This window comes from Lynx rufus, unplaced genomic scaffold (assembly GCF_022079265.1).
Source record: "Lynx rufus isolate CCGP_SWC_20201006 ecotype Redwood Valley unplaced genomic scaffold, mLynRuf1.p SCAF_3, whole genome shotgun sequence".
NCBI lineage: Eukaryota > Metazoa > Chordata > Mammalia > Carnivora > Felidae > Lynx > Lynx rufus.
Window position 1 is genome coordinate 66,429,317 of NW_025814845.1, and position 19,659 is coordinate 66,448,975.

General features: G+C 42.2%; 1 protein-coding gene across 1 annotated transcript in view; it reads left to right on the forward strand.

Moving 5' to 3' along the window:
* Positions 1-3,714: 3,714 nt before the first annotated feature.
* CDS1 (CDP-diacylglycerol synthase 1) overlaps positions 3,715-19,659 on the forward strand; it is a 71,886-nt gene continuing 55,941 nt past the window's right edge. Inside the window, exon 1 of the mRNA XM_047090415.1 lies at positions 3,715-4,301. Within this exon, the coding sequence (XP_046946371.1) occupies positions 4,185-4,301 (117 nt within the window). The 5' untranslated portion in view covers positions 3,715-4,184. The remainder of the gene's footprint in view (positions 4,302-19,659) is intronic.

A 19,659-nucleotide genomic window follows, 5' to 3' on the forward strand; every position in this document is an offset into this window, starting at 1 on the left:
TATGACTGGAAGGCATGGCCGCCCCTATGTTAAACCTGTGTGTCTAACTGCACTACTGCGCTTGCCCCTCTGATACTCAGTCACTATCATACCTGATGGTACACCATTGTTTTCCTGTGTTGTTTCCTTAAAAATAAGATGGCAAACATAAATTATCCTTGGGGCACCTGGGTGGCGCAGTCGGTTAAGCGTCCGACTTCAGCCAGGTCACGATCTCGCGGTCCGTGAGTTCGAGCCCCGCGTCGGGCTCTGGGCTGATGGCTCGGAGCCTGGAGCCTGTTTCCGATTCTGTGTCTCCCTCTCTCTCTGCCCCTCCCCCGTTCATGCTCTGTCTCTCTCTGTCCCAAAAATAAATAAAAACGTTGAAAAAAAATTAAAAAAAAAAAAGATGGCAAACATAAATTATCCTTCAGGGATTTCCCACAAATGTTTCTCTAGTAGGCCTATGTTGGAAATTCCTACCTGCAACTTACGGACTGGCAGAGGGCAACAGAGAAAGACAGGTCAAGTGAGGAAAGCTATAACACGAGTGTGGCAGAGGAAGATTTCCTGGTCCCCTGGCAAGTTGGGGACATTCCAGTCAGGCGCCTTTGAGGCTCTAATGTGCAAAGCAGCTCAAATTCCCACACAAGAGGTATGTTTATCAGTCTGGGAACATTCTGAGGATTCCCAGGAAGACAGTGATAACAGGTCTCTCCATCTCATCCACTTACCACTTCAGGCAAGGTCTGTCCATCTTTGGGTAACAAAACTAAAATCAAAACCATATAAATAATAATGTTAGTACTCTCTCTCTTTCCCCTCTAGCAAATCCCCTGCTAAGGGTTATAAATCATTCCAATATCTCTAACGTAGAAAATCTATAAGCCAACTGAGAAGTATTGGCAAAATGTCTCCTGTGTGATTAGTCCCTGCATGTGCTTGGGGTCTACATGATACCCTTTAGCAGATTAAACTCTCATAATAACAGGTGAAGACTTAGAAACCATTACCTGCCAGATTTTGTGTCACTGAACATAATTGTAATAAACTTCAAGAACGTAAGCTCCTCAAATGAAAAATGGAAGATAAAAATGAAAAAGCACACCTGAAACTAATGTAACATTGTGTCAAAAAAGAAAAAAAAAACACCAAGAAAGCCTGAGAACATAGAGCTCAGTAAGGCCATGGTTGACTATATCATAATATATCTTATAAAAAATGTGCAAGCCATTACTGGAATCTCTTAATATATATTAAAAATCAATCTTTCTCGGGGCGCCTGGGTGGCTTGGTCGGTTAAGTGCCCGACTTCGGCTCAGGTCATGATCTCACAGTCCGTGGGTTCGAGCCCCGCGTCGGGCTCTGTGCTGACAGCTCAGAGCCTGGAGCCTGTTTCGGATTCTGTGTCTCCCTCTCTCTCTGCTCCTCCCCTGTTCATGCTCTGTCTCTCTCTGTCTCAAAAATAAATAAACATTAAAAAAATTAAAAAAAAAATAAAAAAATAAAAAAAAATCAATCTTTCTCTTTCCATATAAAGTGAAAAATGACAAATGAGTACCTATCTAATTCTAAAATAGACCTTTTTACAAAACCCCAAATACCATATACCTTTCCCTGGTTATGCTATACCCCTGCCACTCATTCGTTTTTTCATTCACTTCTTCAACAAATGTATTAACTATATGGGGGTGTGGGCCAGCACTGTGGCAATGGCGTGGCCTGTGAAGATGAATAAACTGTGGTTCTCGCTGCCTGGACTCAGTGTGATCACTCGATGAGAGGCAATAACTATAACAAAGAAGTGAAAGAAACGACTATCTTAGCTGAAATCCAGGCAGTAGGCAGGGCTTAACAAAGGGTGAGGTAAAGTGGTAAACAAGTCTGTTTTGGCCGTCTGTACATTGTTTCCACTTTTCCTAGGTGAGGGAATACCATTCCTCCTGTCCTGTACTTTTTTCCTCTGTTGTTTCCTCCTGCTGCATCTCTCACTCTTTTTTCCTCCTAAAGCAAAAGGAGAAGGAGGTCAAAGGACCTCTTATTGGGTTGACTAGGGAAAGGGGTTAGAGGAAACATTTCAGGTACCTTGCTATGCTAGGTCCCCCTTTATTGAGTCATGGGGGAAAGGAAGGACTGGATTCTGGAAACGTGAGACGTTAGTTGCAGAATCATGTGTGCGCTGGAAGGGACCGTAGAGGCCATCTTCCTTAGTATCCATTTTATAGCAGGGGGCATTGAGCCTTCATGACTAACTCAAGCCAATGACATCAGCGAGACCACAACTCAGGCTTCTTAACTTCCATGAAAGCTAGAATGGACCAATGAAGCATTTCTAATGCCCCTTTTTGCTGGGTAGGGTGAAGGAGCCAAAGATGGAAACTTCACTGCTGTCTTCAGCAGCCTCTGCAACCCTATGTTCTTGACAAGCACACAGTCCTTCATTTCTGGTCCTCCAGAGAAATGGAGGACAGTTGATTAACCTAGTCACCCCATAGCTCTGTTCCTTGAAGAAAACCACACCACGTCTATCACTCAAAGGACTTTTTTCATATATTTTATTATTTTTGTTACCCCTCTCATAAGTCTGATTTCTCTATATCCTTTTGAAAATATGATGACCCAATCAGAGCTTTCAAGATTTGTTTGGTGAAACAAAATGATGTCCTTGTGCTCTGGTTTTTAATGCATTCTACTTTGACTTTTTGGTTTTGCTTCTTATTAAATTTTCAGAACAACAGCTACTTATTTTCAACATGTCAGTAATGACCTTGAGAAATTTATATTATTTATTTCTGTTAAGGATGTTTTCTTGAACGTTGTTCCGTTTGTGTGATGGCCTGTCTCCTCCCGCCCCCGCCCCCGCCATTTGTCAGCCTGTCAGTAACAACCAGGTGGTGGATACATGTCAAGAAAACTAATCACCTTCTAACAGGATTTGGAACGGAATTAATGCGGATCTTGTGCCCTTCCTGTTCCAACTTTAGCAGCCCAAGGTCCAGGACTGCTTACAGATTAGCTGGCTGGTAACTGCGCCCCGCGGCGTTTTAGGGTCTGGGTTCTCTCTTCAGACCCTAGGCAGGGAATTTTGTTAGATCCAATATTCGAGGTCCTCGGAGACAGAGCTTGGGTTTGTGGCTGAAACGGGCCAGTCCATCCTGGGACGCCCAGCGGCGTAAATGCATCTCTCAGCATCTATTTTCAAGGTGATGACACCAGGCTAGAATGCCGCGAAGTCAACGAGTCCATCCTGCCAGACAAGTTTCCGCTTCTGGACGCCTCTGAGGCTCCGACACGCCATGGTGTGCGGGGCTGATGGGACCCTGGTCATTGGAAGGCGGTAGTGCATAGTGCTGTCAATATTTACCAGGCGTCTTCGAGTTGTTCTTCCAGCCCTCCCGGTTGCTCGAAGACGAGGTCTCCAAGGTCTCAACTCCTCCCTCTTGCTAATCAGTGTGCTCGTCCCTCCTCCACCTCCCCGCCCCTCCCCTTTTCTCCAGCCCGCAGGGCTCCCACCTTTTCTCGTGGCCTCCACCTGTGTGCGTGCAGAGACCAGGGTGGAGCCGTGGCGGGCTGGGGGGGGGAGGCCGTGACGTCACCTCTCCGCCACGGAGGCGGGGCTGTGGGAACCGCAGTGCAGCGCAGAGGGGCGGGGCGGGGCGGGGCCTGCGGCGCGTGACCTGGCTGCGGGAGGCAGGAACCCGGAGAAAAGGTGTAGGGGGGCCGGGACCAGAAGCCTCCTGAGTCCGGGGGCGGGGCGGGGAGCGCCCGGGCTGAGGCGGCTGGCGTCCGATGGAGTGCTAAAGCGGGTCACGCTTCCTCCTTCCCTCCCCGCCCCTTCTTCTCCTCCCACCTGGGCCTCTGCGTGGAGACGCGCACCTGGCAACCGGCTGCCGTGCTCCGCCGCGTCCCCGCCTCCTCCGCTCGGGCCCGGTGCCCCGAGCCCGACCCCGGCCCCCGGCGCTCGTCTCTCCGCCGGCGCCGCGCTCGCTGGAGGCGGCCTCGAGCGCTCGCTCGTTGATGCCGTTTTGGGGGTGACCCGACGCGGCGGCGGCGCCTCCATGGTGGGGGCGTGTTAGTGGCCGCGGCTCTGCCGGACGTCGAGTGCGCGGCTGCGGGGTAGCCGAGCAGCCAGTCAGTGAGACGCCGCGCGCGTTTCGGGTTTCGGGGCGCTGGAGGAGGCCGCCACGGCCGCGCGGGAGCGGGAGATGTTGGAGCTGAGGCACCGGGGAGGCTGCCCTGGCCCCGGGGGAGCGGTGGCGCCGCCACCCCGCGAGGGAGAGGCGGCCGGCGGCGACCACGAAACCGAGAGCACCAGTGACAAAGTAAGTGGAGCCGCGAGAGGCGCACACCTGCGCACGGGTTGGGTCCTGGTTTGGGCCGGGACACCTGGGAGCAAGGGTGGGGCCCGAGGAATGTGTGGGGAAGCTGCAGGCTGCCCGCTGCGCCTTCCTCCGGCCTGGCAGTATTTTCTCCTTCCTCCAGTGGGGTCGGGAACCCGGACGCCAGAGCCGGTGCGTTTCCCAGGATGGCCACGACCGCTGCCCAGGATAGCTGGATGATTCGACGTGACTACAATTTAGTTTCTTCCCGTGCCAGTTCCCCTTCGTGGCGTCTGAAGCCGACGCTGGAGTTAGCTGGAACTTGCCACCTTAGGAGGTGCAGATTTCTAGTAGCTGCCACCTAACACCTCTTCTCGATAGGGGAACAAACTTAGGAAGGACTAAAGTTAAGACGTGCACCTTCGTTTCTAACATGTCATTGGATCCTGGCGCTGGAGGCTTGGCCTGTTGAGCTCCTCCATTAGCACTGTTTCGTTTCCTGTGCCCTTTCTCTGCATGATAGATTGGGGGGGGGTGGTGTTGGGGGTGTGTGTATCATACTCGTGACACGGTTGTAATCCTCCAGCGTCTTTAGAGTCCCAAGACAGTGCAGCTCTTCTAGTGGATTTCATTTGACCTGATATGGTAATTCATGAGGACTTTTAACTCGCATTCTATTTAAAGGTAGCAAAAGAGTCAAAGCTCAGCGTATTCCCTTAATACAGTGGTCCAAGTAGGAATTTTGGGAAAACAAAGCACTTTTATGACCTTTTAGACTAGGTGGTTTAGGAAATTGGGCCAGAGAATAGATTGCTTCCCAAAATCTGTTTAGACAATTCCATTGTATTTTAGAAGCTCAAAGCTCTTGAACTATTCCTAGAGGCATTCTTTTTTAGAAGCAAGCATCGCAGTTTAAATTACAGAAGTGAAATAAATGGATTGCCCAAGGTCAAATCAGTGGCCTTTTGGAAGTAGAAGTGTTTCCTGATACCCTTTCTTCTGGTTTGTCCTGTTGCGGAGACCCACTGGGCAGTTCTGATTTGTGGAGGGTTCCACCTGCAACTTGATGTTGGTGAACTTGATGTAACCCAAGTTACAAGGCCCTGGTAGGAACATCACAGGATATCATGAAATAATAACTTTAACAGTGATTTTAGGAATGAAACCTTAGAATCAGTGGGATGACAGATCTTTTTATTTTCTACCTTTGATAGCAGGTAGAGAGTCTGTGATAGAACATATGTGTCAAGGAATTACACAAAATATAACAGTTTTCAGTTACTGAAGGTTGGTGTTACAAAGCTAGAAACAGTGGGCTGAGAATAGTCTGTGAAAACTGCCTTGGAAACTAGACCAAAAATAGAATTAATTAGGTTGGGATTTGTTTTGTTTTAGCACTGGTATAGTTTAGAATCAAGGAAATACCAGCTTCGCTATGTTGACTTCCTTAACCAGCATAAGCTAACAAGCTTTTAATAAAAGAAAACATGTTCAGGAAGCCATGCATAAAATAACTTTCGAATTAATTTAGTTTCTTAACACCCTAATGTATTTAAAATGGAAACTACTGTGGTTTGATTTGATCATTAGAACTGTTGTCTCTATCTATGACTGGGTTACCTTACTGCATACTCATTTATTTATAAACACTGCACTATTGGTTTTCATTAATATGTACCCAGCTGGATTTTGTTTTTTGAGAGTAGATGTTGCCATATGCAACTCATTCTGTCAAGATTCCTTAGGCAAGGATGAGCATTTTCAAACTGTCTAAAATATTGCTGCACTTTTAGAGTTTATCACCAGGAACTCTTGACTGGGCAAGCCCTGAGACATTGAACTCTATCCTCTATCTGTTCTTTATTATCAGGGTGTATGCTTGAATGCACCTGTCTTTCCAGGTCAAGGGCTGTTTTAAAAACAGCTTGCACATCAGAGGCAGTTTAATATTTGGTCTATTTAAACTGTTATAAGTCTTTTCTCTGTTCAAGTTGAAGTAAAGGCAGAACTCTTGGGGAAGTAATGAAGTATTATTATATTCTGCTGTTACAGTACACCCCTAAGCCATTTGTAATGGTGTTGTTAACATGACTTTCTCATTGTTCAGGACCTGGAGACATGCTGGGAGAAGGATCTGTGCTCCAGAGAGTTAGCAAGTGAAAAAATGTGTCTTACCTGCAGGGGAGTGTTTCCAGTTGTTAAAATACTGGAGTAATACTTAAAAGATGACAAGACCGCCTCCTCAAGGAACCTCCCAGCAGACACATGAGTTAGATTTATTATAAATCTGAACAAGGCTAATTGTGAGCACAGAGGGCATAGTTGCACTCTCCGTGGGACAACTGGAAGAGCTTTAAAGAGGAGATGAGGGTTGAGCCTGGAATGAAAAGATGCCTGGGGACGCACCAGGTGTGCAAGCATTGGGGTAGGGCATTCTAGGCAGAGGGCATGAGGAAACTTTCTTGAGTCAGCGTTGCAGGCACTGAGAACTGGAAATAGTTGATGATCCTGGAACATAAACTGTGTATGTTTGGGAGGTGCAGCTGGGAGCTTGAAAGTCTTGTGAAGGAGGTTAGGCTTTATTTTATGGACTCTGGGAAGTAACTGCAGGGTTTTTGCAGAGGCATTAGCTAATCACTGCAGCAGCAGCCTGGAAAAAGCATTAGAAACAGGAGATACCTGTTGCAAAGAAGCCAGATAGGCGTGTATTGCAAATGTGATAGATGTGAAATGACAGGGCTTGTAGATCTGGTAGGGGCAGGGAAATAAGGGTTGAGAGAGAAAGTATATTTTAGATAATGACTGTGGGACCTAGACTAGGGTGATCAGAGTTAAGAGTAATACAGGAAGAACCTGCTGGCAGGTACACTTTGATCCATAACTTAAGAGGCTTTAGGGGAAGAAGCAAAACTTTGGGAGTAGTTTTGCAGGTTGGGAGTTGGCATGAGTAAATTGGGTTGTGCAAGGTTCGTCATTCTCTAAAATAGAGGTGATTCGGGGCGCCTGGGTGGCTCAGTCGGTTGAGCATCCGACTTCAGCTCAGGTTATGATCTCACGGCTTGTGAGTTCGAGCCCCACGTCAGGCTCTGGGCTGACACCTCGGAGCCTGGAGCCTGCTTCGGAGTCTGTGTTTCCCTCTCTTTCTGCCCCTCCCCTGCTCATGCTCTGTCTCTGTTGCAAAAATAAATAAACATTACCAAAAAAAATTAAAAAAAAATAAAATAGAGGTGATTCAAGGTAGTGATGGAAACTGAAATGAAAAGTTTGGGTCTGGAAATGTCAACTTTTGATTAGAATATAACAGGGGAGAAAACTGAAAACAGAACCTTGGGAGGTGCCCATGTATAGAGCAGAGTTGTATATATAGGAAGGGAACCAAGATAATGAGGTCCTGGGGGCTCAAGGAAGGATATCATCAATAGTATTTAGGAATGAAGGGGAGGCATGGAACAGAGAGTTTAGCAGAAGGTCCTAGAAGCTAGGTTTTAGGTTGAAGAATGTGAGAGGTAGAGTACTGGTGGTTATTGTTAGAAAGTGCCATTGAAGGGGCATACAGGATAGCAGTTAGAGAAGACATTCAAATGAAAATCTCCTTTTTCAGGGGCACCTGGATAACTCAGTCGGTTTAGTGTCAGACTTCAGCTAAGGTCATGATCTTGCAGTTTGTGAGTTTGAGTCCCACATCCGGCTGTCTGCTGTCAGCACAGAGCCCGCTTCAGACCCTCTGTCCCCCTCTCTCTGCCCCTCCCCTGCTTGTGCTCTCTCTCTCTCTCAAAAATAAACAATAATAAAAAAATTTTTAATTAAAAAAATCTCCTTTTTAAAAGGAGGGAAGATAGGTATTTGTATGAAAGAAGTCAAATGAGAGTCAAGATGCTGATGAGGATGGGCAGGCTTTAGAAAAAAGGAAACAGATGGGTATGAAGAATACAGATTAGAGTATCCAAGGAAAGGAAAGAAGGAATGGAGGGTGGATGCAAAAACATTTTGAAAAGCAGAAGAGAGTAGATTAAAATGTTTGATGCTTTCACTTTTCTCAGTAAAGTAGGGTCTGAGAACCATATAGCTTCAAGGGATTTTAGAAACAATTTAGTTCAACCCAATCTATATATACATAATATACTTATAATATAGATAATAAACTTGCTCTAGAGTGTGGTTGTTATTGCCCAGAATAACCTGGAGCAAGCAGCAGAGCTGGAACTAGAAGTCCTTGCTGACTAGGACCTGTTGGGAGTTTATTTTAGAGAGTATGATATGAATCGACCAAGAGGCAACCAATAGAATTATCACCAGTGAAGATTCAGTTGAGGGGCACCTGGGTGATCCAGTCAGTTAAGTGTCCAACTTCGGCCCAGGTCAAGAGGTTGGTGAATTTGAGCCCTGCATGGAACTCTGCTGACAGCTCAGAGCCTGGAGCCAGCTTTGGATTCTGTGTCTCCCTCTCTCTCTGCCCCTGCCTTGCTCGTACTCTCTCTTTCTCTCTCTCAAAAATGAAAAACATTAAAAAAGTTCTATAAAAAGATGATTCAGTTGAACTAAAATAACACAAATTTGTTATTTGTACCAAATTAGCATCGTTCTTAAGTCAGTAGTAGTAATAGCCATAATAGTTGATACTTGTAGACTGGTTTAGAGTTCACAGAGTACTTTTACATTATTGAGGAGGAAGACTTTCCTCTGACCTTCAGGGTCCTTCTAGCTGGACTAAGAATAAAATTGACACAAGACAGATTAGTAGGAGGAGCACCTGGGTGGCTCAGTTGGTGACACATCGGACTATGACTCAGGTCATGATCTCACGATTCATGGGGTTGAGCCCTGCATTCCTCTATGCACTGATAGTGTGGAGCCTTCTTGGGATTCTCTGTCCCTCCCCTGCTTGCATGCTAACCCTTTCATAAATAAATAAATAAATCTTAAAAAAAAGATTAATGGGAGAAAATAAAATTTAATTTTATATGTCCAGGGAAGCAAGACAGACATGGAAATTCCAAAGACAGGCAACATGAGGTATGTAAGGAGAAGGGGGTGTATAAGGAGAAAGGGGGTAGGAATCTGGAGTTTCAGAGGGAAGAAATACAGTTCACAGGAGGATGAAGAAAAGCAAATGTTGGCAAACAAATGTTTGCTGGGCCTCTGAGAAACAATAGGACATGGAGGACTTTGATCAAACAGGCCTTGCTCGGCTCCTCTGTGTCATACCTAGTTCATAGTATAATGTAGCTATCTATGGTGATAGCTCTCTACCTGGAGCAGGGCTTCCTTCTATCTAAATTCTTTTTAGGCAGTTGGAGTGGGGGGAGGCAAAGAACTTTTTCTGAATCTGCTGGGTTTTGATTGCTTTTAATTCAAAATAATCTTCCTGCCAAAGTGGCTCATCTTGGGGCTGCCTGCTCTTGGCCCCTATAACGTCTTACCTTACTTGCACCTCACAACAGTTATATATGCGTTAGGAGTAGCCCCCATTCAATAGCTGAGAATAAGAAAGGCACTGAGTGTGATTTCAGCCTGGGAATGCCAGGTCAGGAATGCCAACGGAATGAGCAAATCATCGAGGCCAGATTGAAGTGGCTGACCACACGTTAGGGTAGGCAGGGAAGTGGACTGAAGACCAAAGTAGGTTATTGAAGCTCTGGATGGATTGAGAGGGATTGAGCAGTTGGAAGTCAAGCTAAGAGCTGATTTCCTAGACCAAAGTGAGAGACAGGGGTGCACATGGAAGTCATGGCTAGTAAAGAGGGGCACATGTGGAATAGAGGGCTGGGGGACAAGGTAGGGCTGCTACCTTGGTACAGATTTTGGTTTGTGAGGTTGAGGGTGAAACGATCTGGTCAGTTAATTTCTGTCCTTCCCTATTTCAGATGTGTGTAGTTTCTTTCATAAACAACTATAGTTGTTTTTTTTTTTTTTTAATTTTTAGTTTTGGAACTTGTGTTTCTATAAATTCATCATTTTGCCACACTTCATGATGGGTTTGTCTTAGGATAACCTGTAGGTGTAATAAACATTTTTTCTTTTTCTTTTTTTTTCATTTAAATCTAGGCTGTTAATAAATACTAGTATTTAGATCTAGACATGTAGAATACTGTTGAGATTGATACTCCCCAGTTGTTGATCAATTATTAGTCAGTATTACCACCTAAATAATTGTTCATGGTTCTATTATCATTTGCAGCATATTCGTTTTATTTAACAACATATTTTGAATGCAGGCTTCCCAAATATTACCAACCTACGAATTGATAAGACTAAGACAAAGGTGAGTTTATGGGTTCCCATGTTGAGGGAGAACAGCACCTGAACAAAGCTTTGACAGAGTCATGGAGTGGGAAAGGTAAGGTTGGATTTTAGTGAGAATCGGAAGTTTGGCTTAATGCAGGTCTTTCAATGCAAGGGCTTGTTTGGGACTGAGTAAAGATCACAAATAACAGTTTGGGGTTGTTGGCAGTAGCCACACAAGGATTTTAAGGCAAGGGTTCAAAGAATCTTAGGAAGAAACTTGTTGATGCTTCCCATTAAAGAGTTAATGTGTCTTTCAGAAGGTCTTTTGGTGAACAGTGAACTGTAGATCAAGTGTCAGGAATAGTAAAGTTTTGCTAATGTAGACACATTTTATTTTATTTTATTTTATTTTATTTTATTTTATTTTATTTTATTTTATTTATTTATTTATTTTTAACGTTTATTTATTTTTGAGACAGAGAGAGAGCATGAACAGGGGAGGGTCAGAGAGAGGGAGACACAGAATCCGAAACAGGCTCCAGGCTCTGAGCTGTCAGCACAGAGCCCGACGCGGGGCTCGAACTCACGGACCGCGAGATCATGACCTGGGCCGAATTCGGCTGCTCAACCGACTGAGCCACCCAGGCGCCCCGACAGTCACATTTTAAAGTCATGTTAATGTAGGTAGTAAACTATGTGGAGGTGAGGGCGGGTAGTTTGTTCTCATACCTTTAAATGATGTGTTCTATTCTTGGGACATCCCATATGAGTTTTTCCTTATTGTTTGTGATCTTGACTTTCAACAGTTTATTTTCTTAATATTTTGAGAAATTTTACCATAGGATGTCCTCAGCTATATCAGGCTTTGGATGTGTACTGCAGTGGACTTTTTGAGGCAAACAATATTTTGTTTGACACAGATGTCCTAGGGAAATGTAGCACAATTTAAAGTAATACTCTGGAAAATTATCTCCTAGAGAAAAATTAGGATGTATACATGTAAAGTATGATTATCCTTCATGTTTATATATGTGCATTTTTGTAAAGCAGACTTTCCTCTGTTTCTTCATGGATAGCACAGCTAAATACAAAGGTTTTTTTCTGCTTGTTTTTCTTTAACTGTTTTGTGGTTGGGAATGTCTTTTTAAAAAAATACAGGTTTTGGGGCGACTGGGTGGCGCAGTCGGTTAAGCGTCCGACTTCAGCCAGGTCACGATCTCGTGGTCTGTGAGTTCGAGCCCTGCGTCAGGCTCTGGGCTGATGGCTCAGAGCCTGGAGCCTGTTTCCGATTCTGTGTCTCCCTCTCTCTCTGCCCCTCCCCCGTTCATGCTCTGTCTCTCTCTGTCCCAAAAATAAATAAATGTTGAAAAAAAAAAATACAGGTTTTGATTTAGTATAAGGAAAGTATGTCACTTAAGAATTTGTATACAGATGTATTTTGTGAGGCTTGGCTTCCTTCTGTGCATTTAGTAAATACTTGTTGGATGCCTGTTCGGGGTTCTGATTAAATGTCACCTTTTTTGTGGCTCTTTGTACCTTTGAAAAAGGGGTGAGGCCAGGATTTGTCTGTTGCTCAACAACTAATTGTAGAATATACTGATTTCTTGGACTGTGGACTTCAGTTGTATGGAATAAAGGTAGTAAAGTAATCATAGTTTGCAAAATACTCACTTGTACATAATGCCAATTTCAATCTCTTAACAATTGTGTAGACAAGGGAAATAGCCTTGAGCAAAGCTAAATTCCTTTCCCAAGGTCACACAGTGTTAAGACCTAGGATTTACCCTAATTTTCTGTCTAAAAAAACATAAAGGAGAAATTAGGTATGTGGTCCTAAATTTAAAAATTAATTAAAATATTTACTTAGGAACTTTTTTACTCTTACTACTTTCTGTGATTTTTGAACTAATTTGGCCTTTCTGAATTTGGTTAGACTCTTTTAGCTCAAAATCTATAATTCTGTGATTTTACTCCAGCACCTAGATTTAACTCACACAAAATAGTTTTTAGTGTTTCCTCACTTATTTTGTGATTGATTAGGAGAAGAAATCATTTGTTTTTATTTTATAGCTGTTTACACTTTGATTCATTTAGTTGGGAAATGTTTCAGAACCTATTTAATGAGAATGACATCACATTTTGAGTGACTCCAGAAAAGGAACTAATTTCATTAGCAATCCATTGGTTGTTGGTCACATGCCAAGTTTAGTTATTTTTCTAAGCATTTACTAATTTTCTTATCCACGGGGAGAGGTCAAAGTTGTTTTTCATGTCATGTCATCGAATGTTTGTTTGCTTAAGACTCAGAACTATCAGCGTTGTGAACTTTCTTTTAAATATAAAATTGAAATGCACCGAAAGGGAGAAACAAGAGTCCAGTCCAATGTGAGGAGCTCCTAGCTATAGAAATTTCAAGTTCCTTTTTGCTAATGTGGTGGTTAGGGAACCAGCGATACTTTTCTGTTCCTGGCTATGCTTGCAATTCCCTTTATTTGCCAGGATCCATGGCCAGCTGCTTAAGAGCTTTATGTAGGTCCGATGAAGCCAATCTGACTTCTTCATCTGTCTGGCCCAGGTGGGACCAAACCTTGGCAATTAAGATTGGGCTCAATGCCACGTTTCTATTCCAAGCAGGTTATTTGAAGACAGTGTGGTGCTGTGGGGCAGCAAATGTTTATTAAGCCTACCGGGGGCTTAACATTTTACCTTGAAATGCAGAAATCCAGATCTGGAAAACAAAATTGGACTCCTGTCTTTCAGGGTTTTGGTTTTTATTTTCTTTTCACCTACTTACTGTGTTTGTACATGAACTGTTTCTGTGTTGTCTTTGAACAACTCTGGGACACCATTCATGTAGGGCTTAATGTAGATGGTGTCCCCTGGAATTCTACAGGTGGTGGTACTACTTATAAAATTGTTATAAATAAATATAGTATCGGTACGAAAGTATCATGATACAAGGAACCCCTTAGGCACATGGCTAATCATACCTTGAATTTTGTATTCAATATTTTCTTCTCTTGATAGGTTTATAAGATATTTGTATCCCCAGTGTATTGTTTAGTTTTGAATTTTTTCCTAGCTTTTTATTATAAAAGTGTCTAATAATGTAGAAAAGTTAAAAGGCTAGTATGGTGATCATCCATATAGTCAGCACTTAGATTTAACAACTGTTAAGATTTTTGACAGATTTGCCTTATCTTGCCATATATGCAAATATTTTGTTAATGAACCATTTGAAAATAAACTGCAGACCTCATGGCCCTTCGCTCCTGATACTAAATCATGCATCTCTTAAAGACATTCTCCTTTGTAACCACAATACCATTATCATATCTAAAAAAATTAATAACTTTCTTGACTAAAAGGGATCCATATTCATATTTTCCCTTTTGGTGCCAAAATGTCTATTGAAGATTCCCCTCTTCCTTCCCCCCTCAAACCAGGATCCAGTCAAGGTTCACATATTGTAGAAAATATCCAAGGACAGGTTTAATCACTCTTAGTGCATATACTTGTTTTTCCCTCCAAAAGGCAAGAAGAGCTGTAAGCATTATTTTTCTTAGCCATGAAAGAGTGATGTCCCTTTGGAGAGCTCAGCACTACTATATGATCTCAGATAAAATGCAAATTTGTGGTGACAGTAATATTCCACATTTGAATAAAACTCCTCAGATTTCTAAGTTATTTTGTATTATCCCATGGATTTCATCTTCAGGGATCTTTATTCCTAATTTGGAATTTAACACTCATATAACTGAAACCATAAGATCTAGTACAATTTTAATGTATAATAGAGTTGGGTGTCATTGGGGAAAAATCAGAATAAGCCAAAAATTTAGCAAACACTTAAAACAGGCCTGGAAACTAGATCAGATTTGAATATTGTAGGTAGCATTATAGGACTGGCAAAATATAGAGTAACGGTACTGCAGATTGGGAGAATCAGCTTGATTCCGTTTGGAGGTAGAGATGACTGGTCACCATTTACTCAGGACACACTCGCTGAGCTCCTGGTTACAGGCATGGCAGTGGCGGACAAGACTCTGGTGGGCGAACCCGAAACCTAACTGCGTCCTGTAAACTGTGGCAGAGCTAGGCTGCCTGAGGGACATGCAGGAGCTACACCACTGCTCTGAGGGGCTATGAATTTAGTTGTTGGTTGCTGCTCTGCCAAATCACCACAAGTCTATCTTCCAGTTTCGGACATGAGAAGTTCAAGGTGGGTCTCCCTAGGCCCAAATTGAGGCATTGGCAGGGCTGTGTTCCTTCTGGAGGCTCTAGGGGAAAATCTGTTTCCCTGCCTTTTCTAGCTTCTAGAGGCTGCCTGCATGCCTTGGCTCATGGTCTCTTCCTCTGTCTTCAAAGTTAGCATCACTGAGACCTCTTGTTTCTGTCATCACATCTCTGACTCTCCTCTCTTGCTTCTAAGGAACCTTGTGATTATATGAAACTCACCTGAATAATCCAGGCTAATCTCCCCATCTCAAGGTCAGCTGAGTAGTGAACTTAGTTCTGTTACTTTAATTCACCTTTGCATTGTGACATATTCACAGGTTCCTCAAGACATGGACATACTTGGGCACCCTTATTAGGCTTTTGATAGGCTCCCTGAAGAAAGGTTTTCTAGAAGTGATATCAAAGCTGAGACCTTTGGGATAAACAGACACTAGCCAGCAAAGCCAGGCTCAGAGGAGGGAAGCACGTTACAAGAGCAAAATGTCATGAGAATAAAACTGTTCATTCTGGGCATGCAGGAAGTTCAGTTCTGCAGAGCATGAAGTGGCATGGTGGGCATGCCGAGAGCCCTGGCTGGAGAATACGAGGCGGTTGGATCTGAGCAGTGGGAATTTCCTGGAAGATTTTAAATGGATGATTGACATAATCAGATTTGCCTTTTACTAAGGCATTTTATGTGCTGCTGATGCACATTGGGTTTTTTCTGATCCCAGCATTGGGATGCACTAAATAGTGTAACACCTGATCAGAATAGTATGGCTGTGCATTGGAGCATACAATCACCTTTTTCTTTCAGTGGGGGATTAGAACAGGGCTGCAAAGATTTGGAGGACCAGTCTTTTCCTTTTCAATTCAAAATTAGAAAAGGCAAAGAAGCTTTATCGATCATAATAAGTGCAGGATAGGACCATAGAGCTGATCACTGAGATAATCAGATTTTTGTAGAATATAAAGTCCTCTGACTGTTCATCTTCGTCACAGAGGTCTTGAAGACCCCGGTACCCCACTCTTAGTACACAATACTGATGACTCACTAGGAAATAAGTTGATTTAGTCTCCCTCCCAAGCACAGATAGAGGCAATTTTGTCCAGTGTTCACTTCTTGTCCTGGGAGAAAGCAAAGGAAATCCGTGTGTTTATGGACAAATGGAGGAACGGAGAGAAAATGCTGAAATCAGGAATATAACCTAATGTTATTTCAAGTAAAAACTGTTCAGCTTCAAGATTTTTAAAAGGCCTCCTCCTTTTATGCACAGAGAGCTCTATGTCCTTTTGCTTGGTTGCAGTTTTAATGCTAACTAGTACAGGGATCACCATGAACCTCAAGGGACCAATAGTGGAGAAGCTGACCCTGACTGACTCACTTTTTAGGGGATCTGATATAAAAAGGTTGGAAGCTTTGAGTGATTTAATACATTATCCTTTGTTGAATTCTAAACTGCTTACTTACCTTCATTAGTTTAGAGACTTTGGAACCATGATCTTGAGTAGACTGGAGCCCATTCTCTTGTTCCTGTCTTTTCAGTCCCCAGTATTGGGAAGTACCTCAGTTCTCTTTCCCTGACTACTGGTTCACCTGTGGTCTACAGGAGTCATCATGATCTATAAATGACATACACTAAACCATACTGACACTGCAACATTTTGTAAGTTTTGACATACGCATGTATCTGTGAATTCATCACTATAATCAAGATTATAAACATATCCATCACCACCAAAAGTTTACTTCTGCCCTTTTGTGATTCCCCCCTCACCTCCAGGTAACTACTTTGCTGCTTTCTAGCACTTCAGATGAGTTTGTATTTTCTAAAATGTTTGTATAAATTGAATTCTATGCATATGTGTATGCATATAAACATATGTATGTACATTTTTATCTGGCTTTTTTACTCAGTGTAAATTATTTCGATAGTCACCCATATTATTCCTTTGTATGATATAGCCCAACCTGTTCTTTTCCCTCTTGGACGTTTGAGTTATTTCCAGTTTGGAAATATTACAAATCAAGCTGCTGTGAACATCTGATGTACAGTCTTTGTGTGGATATATACTTTCATTCCTCTTGGGCAGATGCCTAGGAGTGGAATGACTGCATCATGTGATGGATGTATATTTAACTTTTTAAGAAACTGTCAAACTATTTTACAAAGTGGTTTTACCATTTTACATTCTTGCCAGCAGTGCATGAGAGTTTCAGTTTCTCCACATTTTCTCCATCAGTTTGGTATTGTTTTTAAATTTAGCCATGCTCATAGATGCATAATAGTGTTGTATGTGGTTTTCACTTGCATTTCCCTAATAACTAATGATGTTGAACATTTTTTTCATTCTTATTTGCCATCTGTATATTGCCTTTGGTGTATTGGCTATTCAGATATTTTGCCCATGTATTTTGAGTGGATTTTTTAAAATTAAATTTTGAATTATTTATATATTCTGGATGCAAGACTTTTACTAGATAATGTGATTTGCAAATATCTTTTTCTAGTCTATGGCTTGTTTTCTTGCTCAGCTAGTAGTGTCTTTTGAAAAGCAGAAAGTTTTAATTTTGTTGAAGTTCTGTTTGTCAATTTTATCCTTTATAGATCACACTTTCATTGTTATATTTAAGAAATCTTTGCCTAACCCAAGTTCTCAAAGATATGTACGTTTTATAGTTTTATGTAAATGTCTGTGATCTATTTTGAATTAATTTTTGTAAGTGATATGAGATATAAAGCAAAGTTCTGTTCCCTTTTTAACATATGGATATACAGTTGTTCTAGCATCATATTGAATTACCTTTCAACTTTGTTGAAAATCAGTTGACTGTATGTGTGGATTTATTTCTGGACTCCTTATTCTGTTCCATTGATCATTTTTTCTATTATGCCTGTACAACAGCTTGATTACAGCTTTATAATAACTCTTAAAGTAAGTCTTTCAACTTTGTTGTTTTTCCATGCTGCTTAGGCTCTTCTAGGTCTTTTGCCTTTTCATGTAAATCTTAGAATCAGCCTGTACATGTCTACAAAGAAAAAAATGCCTATTGAGATGTTTATTGGGATTGCACTGAATCTGTGGATCAACTTGGGGGAGAATTGTCCTTTTAATTTCCCTCCTGTGTGGTTTCAAATCCAAGCTATATTGCTTAGAGCTGTGTAAACATGGGCACTTAACCTTTTGGATCCTAAATTTTTTCACCTAGAAAATGGAAATGATTATGTACCTACCTCTGTGGTAATGTGAGGGCTGTTAAATAAGTCCATATTTTTAAAGTGTTTTGCTCATATGCTTTTACCGTAGGAATTGGATTTACAGGATAATAAACTTATTTCTTTGACTTTTATCCATCATTTCTCAGACATATTTTCTTTTAAAAAAATTTTTTTTTCTTAACGTTTATTTATTTTTGAGACAGGGAGAGACAGAGCATGAACAGGGAGGGTCAGAGAGAGGGAGACACAGAATCTGAAGCAGGCTCCAGGCTCTGAGCTGTCAGCACAGAGCCCGACGTGGGGCTAGAACTCACAGACCGCGAGATCATGACCTGAGCCGAAGTTGGCCACTTAACCCACTGAGCCACCCAGGCGCCCCTCTCAGACATATTTTCATTAACATTTAATATTTGGAAAATAGTAGTTCTGCATAGTCCAAAGCCTTCATTTTATGTAAATAAGTGCAATGAGGTCTCAAGCAAGGTAACTTGGCCAAAACTACTCAATTACCAAGAACAGATGAGAACTTATTTTAATCTTAAATGTTAGCATGAGTTGACAGACTCAATTCATTCAACACATATTCATGTAGTGTTTCATAAAAGCCAGCTACTGGGCAAGTTCCTTTGCTGACCTCTTAGGATTTGAGAGTGAGGCCAGTGAATGGTATTTCCTCTTCTCACAAAGCCTGTGGACTACTGGAAAATAAAGACAAGCAAACAAATAGTTTTGATGTCAACTAATATGTAAAAATTAGAGGAACTGTGGAAGCACAGTTAAAGCACAGCTAACCTGGAGCTGGAGGTGAGCAAAGACGTTTTCAAAGGAAATAACCTGGAAGCTGAGGTCACAGGCTGAGGGGACAGTAGCTAGATGTGGAGATGGGAACTGGGATGAGAGCAAGAGAGAAAGTGTACAGTTTGTACTTTGTACATAGAACAAACATCTGCATTCAAGAGAGTATGGCACTGTGAAAACTGGGGAGTCACCAAAGAGGGGCTGGAAGAGCAGGGTCTCATCATGAAGAACAGTAAAAGCAATGCTAAGTAGTTTGGCTTTGTCCTGGTAGCCTCAGGCTGCAGAGTGGTAAAATCAGATTTGCAATTTAGAAAGATTATTTTTATGTTAAAATGAATTTGAGAGGCAGGATAGAGGGCAGGGGGATGAGCTATGTGAGAGGGGATGATGTTCAGCAAGGACAGAGCAGTGGGTGAGGATGGAGATGGGGAAAGATGAGTGACGGGCTTGCTCCTAACTGAATGGGTTTCCAATATTTGAGTAACATAGCTCTAAAATATCATTATTTTGGAATCATCTTTCATTCTTTAGTTATTAGAATAGAATCGAAAAAGCCTAGTTAAATCTTCAGGGTTTCATTTTGAGTTTCTTTAAGGTATATAAAATAGAAATCAGAAGCTTAATTAATAAAAATAAAAGCAGGACAGCTATCTTGAGAGTGGGGGGGGGCAGTTGTGGCGCATCACCATTATTGCCAAGTAGACTTTAAGGTAGCTTGCTGAGAGCTTTGTGTTTGGAAGAGCACGGTTTGAGTTCTAGTCCAATGCTTTTAATTTACGAGGAAACCAAAGGCTGCGTTTCTTGTATTTTCTTTCTTTAATTTTTAAAATGTGTTTTACATTTATTTTTGAGAGAGAGAGAGAGAGACAAAGCATGAACAGGGGAGGAGCAGGGAGAGA